The sequence below is a fragment of the Condylura cristata genome, unplaced genomic scaffold (assembly GCF_000260355.1).
Source record: "Condylura cristata isolate star-nosed mole 26May11 unplaced genomic scaffold, ConCri1.0 scaffold00051, whole genome shotgun sequence".
Lineage (NCBI taxonomy): Eukaryota > Metazoa > Chordata > Mammalia > Eulipotyphla > Talpidae > Condylura > Condylura cristata.
The window spans coordinates 508389-521739 of NW_004567152.1; the positions used below are offsets into that span (position 1 = coordinate 508389).

Here is a 13351-nt window from a genome sequence, read left to right on the forward strand (position 1 = left end):
CCCAGCCCCGCCCGCTCGCGCCCAGCCCCGCCCCGTCGCAGCACCCCCTACTGGCCGGGACCGCCTTCCTGTCACTGCAGCGCCTCCGCCTGGCCTCGGGGCAGCCCTGTCTTGGAGGACGGAGACCGGTAACTTTCCTGCCCGTCATTCGCGCCTTGAGCTTTTGTGTGTGTTAGGTGTGTCAGGTGTGTTAGGTGTGGGGGAGACCGTGCCCACGGAGACACTCGCTGAAGGAACTACTCGGAGACCGGTCACCAGGAAGCCAAATTTTATTGTTGGGAGAGCATACTTACACACTAAGAAAAAAGGGGGGGGGGAGAAATAAGTAAGTGGGAAGCACCCAATCATGAGTTTGGTGACACCTGGAATACATGTTGTAGGAGCCGGGCCCAAGACTGCAGAGTCAGCCAAGCTGTTTTCCTTCATTCCCCCCTCTTGTTTATAGGATCGTGGGCGTCGTTCTTTCTGGCTGCTTCGAGCTGAACAGGGGCGCCGTGTGGGGAGAGCCAATGAGGGAACGAGTAATGGCTAGGACCTGGGGCAGAGATGGGCTAGGTGTCGGTAGCAAGGAGCAAAAACATCGGGCGCAAAGTTCTAGCTGGGGAGGAGAAAGGTCTAGGAAGGCGCCTTGTAACCAGAGGTTGAAGATTGTGTCATCCCACTGCTGAGGGGTCACCGGCAGGGGGTCCGGCAGCAGCCACTCGTCTTCCAGAATGCCATTAAGGAGGGTGACAAAGTCCGCCATAAGTGGGATTGTCGACATGTTGGGTCTAAAGAGGTTGATATTGATGATGTTGTCTGAAAAAGCTGGTGAAACTGTTAGCGGTGGCTTGCTGTATGAATTGGCGGGTAAAAGCAATGATACGGTTAATGAAGCAGGAGCCAGTAGTAATTATAAGCAAAAGAATCAGGAGTGGGCCAACCAGCGCGGATATCAGAGTGGTCAGCCAAGGAGAACTGTTGAATAGAGACACAAACCAGTTTGTCTCTGCTTCCCGTTCCTTTTTCCGGTGTTCAAGATTTTCCCGAAGTTTGGACATGGAGTCACGGACGACCCCAGTATGGTCCACGTAAAAGCAGCACTCTTCTCTAAGGGCTGCACAGAGCCCCCCATTTTTGAGGAAGAGTATATCAAGGCCCCGACGATTCTGTAAAACCATTTCAGACAGGGATGTGAGAGATCTTTCTAAAGCGCTGATAGATTTTTCAATGCGAGCGAGAAGTTAAGCTGGAGTGTTGGGTGGTCAGAGAAGCGATACCAGTGCTAGCTCCCGCAATACCAAGAGTAAAAAGGGCAGCTATAGTAAGGGCCGTAAGAGGTTCTCGTTTTTGAAGGCGAGATGGGGTATGAAGAAACTGAGTATCCGCGTCATCTCCGGAATGATAAAGAATACGAAGAACAACAATGACGGCGAGGCAATATTCTGCCGAAGAGTTGAAGAGTTTTCGCGATAAGTGGAGTATGAGTCCAACTATTGAACAAGCCCACCATGCACCGCCAGCAGGCGTAAGCCACTGAGTGGCATTTGGGGCTGTGACAGAATGAGAGCAGATTGGCGGAGGGGCCGGAGAGCCCACACAGGTCCCTTGGCCACTGACCTGTGTCATGGTGAGACCGGTGGGTTGGGTACCCCATCCCGTAGTAGGGGCAGAAGTGTTATAAGAGACAGATGCGTTGACTCCAATAGCCTCATAAAACGGTGGCTTAGGGCTATAGCAAAGCCAACACGAGGAGGTGCGGTTAGGATTGGTTGAGTTAAGAGTAAGGAAGGTGGCTATAATCATGCGCTCTAGAGGGTCGGGGTTTGAGGTAGGAAGGGTGGTCGGGATGTCACCTTGAACAGGGAGAGAAGGGGCATCAATTGCGTTGGTGCTAATGGGAGGAACAGTGTGGCTCAGGGGGTTAGTTGGCGACGGATTTGGTGGGTGGGGGGGATGTAGGATGAGCTGGTGATCGAGGGGGTGATGGGAATGAAGGAATGCGTAAGGTAGTGTTTGGTCCTACTGACATTGTGGGCTGATCTATCTTGAGACGGATTGTGAACAGAAGGCCTGTATCATAGCGGGGTTTGTAAAGCCTAAGTCCCCAGGTCCGTCCTCTGATCCATTCTTGTATGTGGTCGTTTTTCTTTCCTTCGTCAGTAAAAGAAATTGCGAGAGGATTGCAATACAGGGATGAGCCGCAAGGGGTTGAGGATATTAGGTTGGGGGAGCACTGGTGCTCACCCTCCGCAGTGAAGTTTCTGCGAACAGTGATCCAATCCCACGTGGAGCTGGGTTTCCAATACCCGTCACCTGTGGTTTCGCACCCCCAGGCCTTACAATAATAATGATCTGGGCCCCCACAATTGACAACCAGATCTCTGGACCTGTCACCATGGGGACAGACATAAATCTCGTACTGGCGCAGGTAGCAACGCCTCTGTTTACCTCTGCAGCCATGAAAGTCTCCTGCCCATCCCGGGGGGTACGCAGGCGGGCCATTTAGTGAGTCTTGGGATTTGAGTTGGCCTGGATCAACGTAGGGAATATCCCAGCTTTCGAGTCCGGCCACTAAGTCACATACGTCGGGATATAAGATGGGAAACCAAGTACCTGGAGTGGCAGTGGCTTGAGTTTTCCATGCCACTCGACCAAATTGTGTGGTAACTTCCCAAGTTAACCTTTTGGGGGCATGTGGGTTGGTTGAGATGGAGACAGTGGCCACAATGAGAGGGAAAGCAGAGAGGAGGTGTATCAGACCGGGTCTGAGATGGAAGAGGAAGAAACAGGAGTGCCAGGTGGGCATTTTACAATCTTGAGCTTGAGAGGGTTTGAGGAGTCAGGAAAAGATTGAAAGCCGGGAACTGAAGGAGTGGAGATGGCAGGAGCCGGTTTCAGCCTGGAGATGTGAATCCAAGGGGAAGTCTGGTGGGAAGATAAGGACAGCTTAGCAGCTGTAGGAGTGCAAAGAATGACTGGAAACAGACCTTGCCAAACCGGGGTAAGAGGCGACTTGTCCTTTTCGGCAGATGGCGCCCTGTAAAAGACAAGTTGTCCTGGATATAGCGAGGTCGGGTTAGGAGAATCTGTGGCATCAGGCAGGAGCCAATCCTGATATTTCCATAGTTCATTGCGAACGTGGGAGAGGAATGGGACAACAGTATCTGAGGGGAGGCAGGACTGAGTTTGGACACCAGGTGGGATCAGAGGGCGACCGTACATGAGCTCGAAGGGAGAGAGAGAGGTAGGTTTTTTCGGCATGGCTCTCAGGCATGTGAGAGCAAGATATGAAAGACATATTTGGAATCTGTATACAGTGATAGGCGCTGCCCTTGAGCCAATATGCAGGCCCGTGTAACAGCGATAAGTTCAGCCTGCTGATTGGTGGTGCCGGCAGGCAGAGGGCGTGCCTCGATAACCTCTGTGTGAGAGACCACAGCATATCTGGCTACAGGAACATTGTCTCGTCGGAATGAGGAGCCATCAGTAAACCACACAAGATGGTGGTTTGGAAGGGAACCCTCAGAGATGTTAGAGCAGCAGGGTAGTAGAGCATCCAGGGTCTCTAGACATGTATGGGACGGAGAATCTGAATCCGCGGAGATGGACGGGAGTAGGGTAGCTGGATTGAGAGGACAGGTAGAGAAAGTGACCTCTGGGTGTGAGAGGAAAGACGTCAGGAGGTCAAGGACTCTGGAGGGGGATAGAGTATGGAGGCCTTTATAGGCGACCAGATCTCTAAGTCGGTGTGGGGAGAGGACAGTAATTGGGGCACCAAAGGTGAGTTTGTGTGCCTCTTTATGGAGCAACTGTGCGGCAGCAAGTACCCAAAGGCAGGGGGCCCATCCCCTAATGGTCGGATCAAGCTGTTTAGAGGGATAAGCAACCAGCGCAAATGTAGGCCCGTAAGTCTGACCCAGAACTCCCAAAGCCTGCCCAGAGGCCTCATGGACATAAAGTGAGAATGGACGACTAAGCTCCGGGAGTTGGAGAGCAGGCGCTTCGAGCAGATCCCGTTGTAGCCGGCGAAAAGCATGGGCAGGCGAGGAGGTCAGGGGTTCCTCAGCAGGTCCCTTTGTTAGGTCATACAAGGGTTTGGCCAACAGGGAGTAGCAGGGAATCCAGGCACGAAAGTACCCTGCTAATCCGAGAAAGGACAGGATGTCGGCCTTTGAAGCCGGAATTGGGAGGTCTCAGAGGGCTTGTTTTCGGTCCACCGTAATCGCCTTGTGTTTTGGGGTTAGTTGGAAACCCAGGTAAGTGACTGAAGCGACTGAGATATGTGCTTTGCTAGGAGAGACCCGATAGCCCTTAGTTGCCAGGAGGTGTAGGAGAGCTGCTGTATCCTGCTGGGAGTGATCAAAAGATGGGCTACACAGAAGGAAGTCATCGAAATATTGGAAGAGTGTAGAAAAGAAGGGTGATCAGGACGAAAAGACAGGAGATCCTGTGCTAGGGCCTGTCCGAAAAGGTGAGGGCTGTCCCGAAAGCCTCGGGGAAGAACAGTCCACATGAGTTGTTGAGAATGGAGGGTCTGAGGGTTGGTCCATGTAAAGGCAAAAATGTCCTGAGAGGAGGTGTCTAATGGAATAGAGAAGAAGGCATCCTTAAGATCCAAGACCGTGAAATGGGTGGTATCAGAGGGAATAGAGGAAAGGAGGGTGTAGGGGTTAGGAACCAAAGGATGGATAGGCACCACGGCAGGGCAGCGTTGATGAGACACAGGTCCTGAACTAAGCGATAGGCACCAGAGGGTTTTTTTACTGCTAGTATGGCAGTATTGAAGGGAGAGTGGGTGGGGATCAGATGTCTCTTAGCAAGGAGATCCTGGATTATAGGGAGAAGGCCTAAGAGGGCCTGAGTAGATAATGGATATTGAGACTGGCTGATGTATTTATGAGGGTCACGAAGCTTGATGTGTACTGGGGTACAAGAGGACTTGGCCGGGGAAGAGGTGTCCCATACCACTGGGTTAACAGGATAGGAGAGTGTGGGAATGAAGGGAATTGAGGAGTCGGCAGGAAGAAGAGCCAGGAGGAGGGGAATCTGAGGGTCTGAGGTATGGGTGGCCGGGGAGATGGTAATAGAAGTTTTTTTTGTTTTTTTTTTTTAAAGATTTATTTATTTATTCATATAGAACTGGGGTACAGGCCAGAGATGCGGAGGGTGAGAGGCTTCACCAGAGACAGAGTGGGGAGCAGAACAGGCAGATTGACGAAGTACACTGCTGAGAGGAGCAGCGGGCGGGCCAGGAGAGGTCTGCCTCACCATGTGGACTCCTCCGGGGCAGGCAGGAATCGAACTCATGAGGAGGTGGCTTAAGCTTCGTAGTGCAGTGCTTTAACCCGCTGTGCCACCAGGGAGGGCCCTGGTAAAATAAGTTTTAAGTTTGGATAGGATGTCTCTGCCTAAAAGGGGAACTAGGCACTGAGGCATTACCAAAAAGGAATGTGAAAAGAAAAACGAAGGGGTAGAGAATAGACATGTGAGCACAGGTGTGTGTAATGAAGGGAGTAAGTTGCCTCCTATCCCGACTATAGGAGAGCTAGCTAGATGGTACGGTGGGTCCCCAATATTCCCTCAGGACGGAAAAGGTTGCGCCAGTGTCAAGCAAGAATGAAATGGGACGACCATCCACGCGAACTGTAACCCTGGGCTCCTGCAAGGTGATCGGGAGCGGTTGCCCAAGGCCCCGTCAGTCTTCCTGCAGTGTTAGGACCTGAAGCGGTGGGGTGGCTGACCTCTCGCCACTTTGTGCGTGAGGGCAGTCAGATCCCCAGTTACCGGACCGTTTGCACTTTGGGCAGGGTTTAGAGGGGGCCCTGGGCAATGTTTTGCCCAGTGGCCTTCCTGACCACATTTAAAACAGGGTCGAGGGGGTTTGGCTACCCCAGTGGAGGGCATCTGAGGACAGGATTTACTGGTCACCAGGCGGGCCAGCATTTGAAAGTTGGCCTGAGTATTTTGTGCTTTACAACGCTCCTTTTCTTCCTCACAGCCAAGAAAAACTTTAAAAGCAACCGTGAGGATTTCGGCCTGAGGGGTAGCGGGGCCCAGTTCCAGTTTTTTAAGTTTAGCCTTAATGTCAGGGTGGGTTTGGGCAAGAAAATAAGTCATAAGGACAGTTTGGCCTTCTGGATACTCGGGGTCTCGGTTAGTGTACTGACGTAGGGCTTGAGTGAGACGCTCAAGATATTTAGTAGTAGTCTCATCTTTTTTCTGAATAATGTCCTGGACTTTCTGAAAGTTTGTAACCTTACGCGCTGCCATTTTAAGGCCAGTGACAAGAGAGGCGGCAAAAAGGTCCCTAAGATGGAGGTCGCGCTGGGTGTTATAGTCCCAGTGTGGGTCACGCTCGGGGACTGCATCGAGCCTGGAGGGGGTTGGGTATTAATTCTGTGTTGTTCAGTGGCATATGTTTGAGCATGTTGCCACACTTGTTGCTTTTCCTCAGGGAGGAGAGTATTAGAAAGGAGCATGAAGATGTCATGGTAGGTAAGGCTATACGCCTGAAGGATCCATTAAAACTCTCGGATATAGGTGGTAGGGTCAGAAGAGAAAGAGCCAAGACGCCTTTCGAGATGTGATAGGTCGGACAGAGAAAAAGGGATGTGGACATTGACTACACCTTCGGCCCTGGAAACTTCATGAAGGGGGGCAAGAATGTGAGGGGTGCGGGAGCGAGTGTGAGATGCAGGAGGACTAGAAATAGAGTCTGATGGAAGAGGGGGATAAAGAACAGGGGAATGAACAGGGCAATTGGTTTTGGGTTCAGGACGAGTAAGTTGGAGAGTGGATAATGGAGCCGTGGGTGGAGAAGGAGAGGTAGGCAAAGGTGCCACAGGAGGGGGTCTAGGACAATAGGGAGGAGGTTCATCGGCTGGGTCGAAGGAATTACTAGATGGTTCAGACTGTAAGGGAGCCAAAGCCAGGAGAGGGTTTGGATGTTGGGGAAAACAAAGGGAGGGATTATGAGAAAGAAGGTGAAAAGCTTCCACGTAGGGGACTTCCTTCCACTTTTTGAGGTGCTGGCAAGTAGTTAAAAAGATCAGTAATTACTGGATCTTGAAGTGAGCCCTCAGGGGGCCACTGGGAGTGATTATCTAATGGGTATTTAGGCCAATCCTGACTGCAGTATTTGATAAGGGTCTTGGGTTTGATGTCGGGAGCAAGTGAAAGTGCGGAGAGATGTTTTAGGAGACACTTTAATGGAGTGTCTTGAGCAGCTGACTGTGAATTACCCATGATTTGTAATGGGGCAAAGCACGTCACACAGGAAAGAAGAGAAGGCGAGAAGAAATACGAGGAGGAAGGCGATGACAGAGAGAATGAGTAAAAGAGTCTGGGGATCCAGGCTGGGATAGAGAAGTGGAAGTAAAAGAGAGTCCGAGGCCGGGAAGTCGTGGATTCCAGGCTAAAAGGGTGACACTAAGAGGGTGTAGGGTGTCCCCTGGACCGACTAAGTGGACCAGAGGTCCCTGGTACCAGGGCCAGATATGATCAGGCGGGTCCTCACCCGGCAGACCACCTGGGGGCAATTAAGCCGGCGCAGCGGAATACCTAGGATTTTCTGGGAGGTCAGTGTAGACCGGAGGATGGTCACCTGGCGACCAGGAAAGCCTCGGATCTTAGAAAGGGAGATGACAAGGAGACAGATAGTGAAAAGAGAAAGGAGGAGGGACTGAGGGAGAAAAGGGAGGAAGGGAGGTTAATATCCCTTTCACTTAAGAATGAGGAGAGAGGGCCCTCCCTGGTGGCGCAGCGGGTTAAAGCACAGCCCTAAGAAGCTGAGGCCACTTCCGCATGAGTTCGATTCCTGCCTGCCCCGGAGGTGATCACATGGCGCGGCAGACCTCTCCTGACCCGCCCGCTGCTCCCCTCAGCAGTGTACTTCATGGATCTGCCTGTTCTGCTCCCCGCTCTGTCTCTGGTGAAGCCTCTCACCCTCCGCCATCTCTGGCCTGTACCCCAAGTCTGTATGAATAAATAAATAAATATTAAAAAAAAAAAAAAGAAAGAGGAGAGAGAGTCAGCGGTCCGCCGTGACCGTGAAGGTCGTGGTGAGGTGTAGTCCACTCCAACTGTGGCGTCAGAAAATCTACCAGACCATGACGGCATCGGCTAGAAGTTCTGCGATAGTCGCAGGTCGGACGAACTCTCTCAGAAAGGGGAACTCACCCGGGTGATGATCAGTGGTGCATGTGGGAGCCAGAGCCTGAAAAGGTGGACGTGGGCGAGCGGTATCGGGGTAAAGATCTGAGCGGGAGATGAGGACCCAACGGGGTATCCTCACTCCCGGGTTTTGGCACCAATGAAGGAACTACTCAGAGACCGGTCACCAGGAAGCCAAATTTTATTGTTGGGAGAGCATACTTACAACACTGAGGAAAAAAAGGGGTGGGGGGAGAGAAGAAATAAGGAAGTGGGAAGCACCCAATCATGAGGCGAGCCCTTGTTCCTTGCCTAATATGGTAGTTTGGTGACACCCGGGATACACGTTGCTGGAGCCGGGGCCCAAGACTGCAGTCAGCCAAACTGTTTTCCTTCACTCGCCCCTGCCGTCAGGGCTTCCCTGCCAGTCTGCACTGAATTCTCGCTCAGGGAGCAGCATCCGGCGCCGTGGCTGTGTAGAGTGGGTGCGAGATAAAAGCGTATGAGAGAAAGAGCGTTGGATCTCCCACTCCCATTAGAGGGCGCGCCTCCAGGGCCTAAATAAACGACCTCTTTTACGCGCACGCGCGCTCCTGACGCAGGCTTCAGGGCGTGAGCTACAGCGCACGCGCGTTCAGAATTGGACGCCATCAAGGCGGCCAGTGTTTTGAGGCAGCGCCGGAAGAGGTAGCGGCGTGTTTCCCTCCAGGCCAGGAGACGCGACGCCTTGCGCGGCTTGATGACGACATTTCGGCGCCGGGTAGCCGAATGGCGGCTTCCATCTCTTCGGCGAGCGGCGCGATGGGTGAGTGGCGGGAGCTGTGCCTGATATGGTCCCGGGTTCCACTTGCCTCCCCGAACCTCCCGGGCGGCTGTCTCTGTTCTTCGGCCGGGCCTTGCGACTGTCTCTGTTCTTCGGCCGGGCCTTGCGGCTGTCTCGGAACCGACAGGGCTGGCGGGACCGCGTCCTCACGCCACCTTCCCCGGCTGCGCATTCATTCCACCTTCCCGCGCGCCTGGCACACCTGGTCCCGATGGGTGCTCGGCCAACGTACGTTCAGCGAGTTAAAGATCTTCGAGTTGAAGTTGAACTTTGGGCTCAATAAGTGTGGAAGGAAAAGTTGGGGCTGATTATATGTATGTCTCGATTTTTCCAAGCTTCACCTTCCTTATCCGTACGTAATACAGCAGTCCCGGTGCTCACTTCACTCGGTAACTGTGAGCAGTAAACTGCAACTCTGCTTTATAGTGGTGCACAAGATAGAAGGGTGTGATCCAGGGTGTTGCCTGTGGCAGAGTCAGATAACAGAATATGTAGCTGACACGGCTCTCCCTTGGAAAAAATTAGTTTTTCATGAGGAATGAGGCACTGCTGTCTTCATTCCTTTAGTAGCTGTGCAAGCATTGTCTGAGCAAGGAAGTGTTTTCCCCTAATCTCTAAATTTCTGTCCCCTGCAAACATTCCAGAACTTTGTTACTTTGATAATTTTGGAGTATTGTGTAGTGTTTTTTAAATCAGTTGTTTCAGGAATGAGGCTTTTTAAATCTTTCTTAAAACTGGAATTGATAATATTTGCTTAAGAATTGCAAAAAACAGTGCCTAAAGACAAAAATGGGTATCTCTTAACCCCTCAAGGGCCTGCACTACCTCCTTTTATCCAGCTTCTCTCCACTTACATAGATTGCCAGTGCCCTTCCTAAGAACTTGAAGCAGAGCTTCCCCAAGAAAAACATCAAGTTAGCAGCCCAGAGTGGGAGTTAGTGTATGTCCTGTCCCTCAGTTCTACTGTGAATGTTTTTAGCTTCTGACCTGGGTGGGCAAAGAGGTAGGCCTCTGAAGAACTGATTTTTTGTCTGAAAGCTTCTTTGGTAGAACTCTTTCTTCCTCTCCATTCATTCATTCTTACAGAGCACAGGTAATGTAGAGACTTAACCCACCTGTCTATTTGTGAGGAAGTCCGTGTACTTGTATTTTGCCTCTGCCATTTACGAGGCAGTATTCCCTTTCTTTGTAGTGATCTCGAGGCAATATTCCCTTTCTTTGTCTGTAGTGATCTTGTAGTGTTTTTGTGAGTATGTATTTTCTGTCTTTCTTAACATAGAGCTTAAAATTACACCCACGTACTACCTTAGTTATATAGTGAGTACAGGATCAACTCATCCTCTGCTTAGGCTGTCACAAGACTGAAATCAAGGTCTTCACCAGTTTTGTTTTTATCTGAATGCATTCAGGAAGAATCTGCTTCTAGCACATTCAGGTTGCTGGCAGAATGCAGTTCCTTGGTGTTGCACGAAGATTCCCATTCCTTTGCTGCCTATCAGCCAGCACCACTCTATTTATGGCCCACCAACTTGAGATGATAGTTGTATATGCATGCAACTGTCAGAACCATACCAAGGTGAATTTTGGAATAGGGAAGAATATGCCTACCACAGTTTTCATTTTGTTTTGTTACATTTAAAAAGGACAGGTTTATTAAGAAAAGGAGCAAGAGAAAGGCACCCGCATAGTCCCAAATGGGCAGGAGAGCTGCTGCTGTCACTGAGCTGGGCACATACCAAGTCCTATACAAGCGTTACCAAGTATTATACCACTACACACTTGACTGATGCTGGCTGCCGAGCTGCATGAAAATGACATTTTTGGCCCTCCCTAGTGTTGCAAAGGGTTAGAATGCAGCACCGCAAGCTAGACAGCTGCTTCAGTGCAAGTTTGATCCCTGGCCCCAGAGGTGATCCAGATGGTGCGGCAGACCTCTCCTGACCTGCCTGCTGTTCCCCTCAGCAGTGTACTTTATCAGTCTGCCTGTTCGGCTCCCTACTCTGTCTGTGGTCCTCTCACTGCCCCTGCACCTCTCACCTGTACCCCAACTCTGTATGCATAAGTAAATCTTTTTTAAAAATGAAAATGGCATTTCTGTAAAACATGAGACTTGACAGTGGTATGTGTTGCATTATTCAAGCATTCTCCTGGACATTGTAAGACAATATAGTATTTGTTGTGAGGCAGATGTTGAAATCTTGTCTTTGTTTTTTCACAGTGGTTTCCTAGGACGACCATTTTAGACTCTCCACAGGAGGCTGTGATGGCGTTCCCTCACCTGCAGCAGCCCAGCTTCCTGTTGGTAAATATCAGCTACCCACATGAGTGTCAATGTGATGAGAGTGCTATAGCTGAGAGACTTGAGAGCTTTTGCCACTGACTTGAAAAACTCTTCATGACTCTTTTTTGGGGTATGTGGTAGAGGTAACACCAGACTCTGGGGTAGAATGTTGAGACTCAACTCTGCCTCCTGTTTGTACAGGACCTTGAGTTTATTCATCCACTGAGTCCTGATTTTCTCATTATCAAGACAAGTTGATTCAAGTGCCATTTTCATTACTTTTCCCAGATTGTGGGACTTACATCCAAATTTTCTTGTCTTGTGAAGACTTCAAAAATGGGATGTGTTGGGGTAACCATAATTTGTCATCAGTGAAAAATGAGGGGCACTGCTTGTTGGGGATGAACCAGGAAGGCACTCCAACTATTAAACATGATGCTGAGAACTTACACAGACATATACAAAGGAAATATCAATAATTTCAACCTCAAAAAGACACTTTTTGTAGTCAGAGGGGCATTCTTCCTTGGTCAACCATGACCTACACAGCCCAGATCTCCACCCTTGATGGAGGCCCTATGGACTCCACCTGTATTTGGAGGTGCATGAGGCCTTCGATATCTTTGGGAAAGCCCTCTTGGATAAAATGCTGGCATTTCTTCCTGATCTTATTCCAGTTGCACAGGGACACCTTTTCTTCATGTTGTCCAATGCTGTGACCTCAGGTAGATTTTCTTAGTTCTTGTCCTGAATGTTTCCTGCTCTTTCTGTTGCCTTTCTGGTTATTATCAACACTTGACTGAAGGCATCTTTTCTTTTTTGGTATAGAAAAATTGGGGTGCAGGCCAGAAGTGCATGGGGTGAGAGGATTCACCAGAGTGGGAGCAGAACAGGTGAATTTACTGAAATACACTGCTGAGGGGAGCAGCATGTGAGACAGGAGATGTTTGCTGTGCTAGTTGGGTCACCTCCCTGGCCTGGAATTGAGCTCAGACCAAATTAAAGAGCTGAGACTTAACACTTGCCACCAGGGAGGCCCTGTCTTATTTCTAAGGTAATTATTGCAGTTGGGTCATTAACTATTGAATAGGGAATATTTCGGTTAAAAGGGCTTAAGTTACAACAAATGCCACTCTCATTTTTTGGGCATGCTCACTGTTGATCACTGTAGTGTAATCCCAGGCGTCTAGCACATAAGAAATTTCTTTCTTCTTCTTTTTTAATTAAAAGCTTTTTATTTATTTATTTTTAATTTAAAAATATGTATATATACTTTTTTTTTTTTTAAGATTTATTTATTTATTCGTACAGAACTGGGGTACAGGCCAGAGATACGGAGGGTGAAAGGATTCACCAGAGACAGAGTGGGGAGCAGAACGTGCAGATCCATGAAGTATACTGCTGAGGGGAGCCGTGGGCGGGTCAGGAGAGGTCTGCTGCGCCATGTGGTCACCTCGGGGCCCGGCGGGGATCGAACTCATGCAGAAGTGGCTTAAGCTTCTTTGTGCTATGCTTTAATCCACTGCGCCACCAGGGAGGGCCTAAAAATATATATATATACTTTACATCATTTTTCAAGTCCAGCGCCTTAATCACTTGGCCATCACAGATGCTCTTTACATCATTTTTCATTTTGTACATTTTTTTCATCTCGGTTGTAATCCCTGTGGGCTTCGTACCATCACTTCACTCGTGTGTCATCCCCATAGTCCTATGTACTCTTCCCACCCCATTTTTTTTTTAAGATTTATTTATTTATGCATACAGAACGAGGGTACAAACCAGAGGTTCAGGGGTGGTGAGAGGATTCCCCAGAGAGAGAGTGGGGAGCACAATAGGCAGATTGACAAAGTACACTGCTGGGGGGAGCAGCGGGTGGATCAGGAAAGGTCTGCTGCGCCATGTGGGTCACCTTCTGGGTGGGGATTGAACTCATGCTGAAGTGGCTTTAGCTACTTAGTGCTGCACTTTAATCCATTGTGCCACCAGGGAGGGCCTCCCGCCCTATTTTTTATCTTGTTCCCTTTTCCACCCCCATAGGATGTCTCTGGTTTATAATTGTTTGTTGATTTTTGTTTTTACCTTATTACAATTACTTTTTTTGTTTGTTTCCT

General features: G+C 49.8%; 2 protein-coding genes across 12 annotated transcripts in view; one reads left to right on the top strand and one right to left on the bottom strand.

Moving 5' to 3' along the window:
* Nucleotides 1–763, bottom strand: part of LOC101629655 (mitotic-spindle organizing protein 2B) — an 8188-nt gene extending 7425 nt beyond the window's left edge. Inside the window, exon 1 of the mRNA XM_012734218.1 lies at nucleotides 677–763. Coding sequence (XP_012589672.1) covers nucleotides 677–763 — 87 coding nt within the window. The remainder of the gene's footprint in view (nucleotides 1–676) is intronic.
* Nucleotides 764–8872: 8109 nt separating this feature from the next.
* The window catches only part of SMPD4 (sphingomyelin phosphodiesterase 4, neutral membrane (neutral sphingomyelinase-3)), a 26554-nt gene continuing 22075 nt past the window's right edge, over nucleotides 8873–13351 (top strand). For 10 of the 11 annotated variants that reach the window (XM_012734257.1, XM_012734258.1, XM_012734260.1 and 7 more), the window contains exons 1-2: nucleotides 8873–8938; nucleotides 11175–11258. In XM_012734257.1, coding sequence (XP_012589711.1) covers nucleotides 8873–8938; nucleotides 11175–11258 — 150 coding nt within the window. Of the gene's footprint in view, nucleotides 8939–9165; nucleotides 9185–11174; nucleotides 11259–13351 lie in introns of those variants that run through there. The other variant, XM_012734256.1, reaches the window with a different exon arrangement.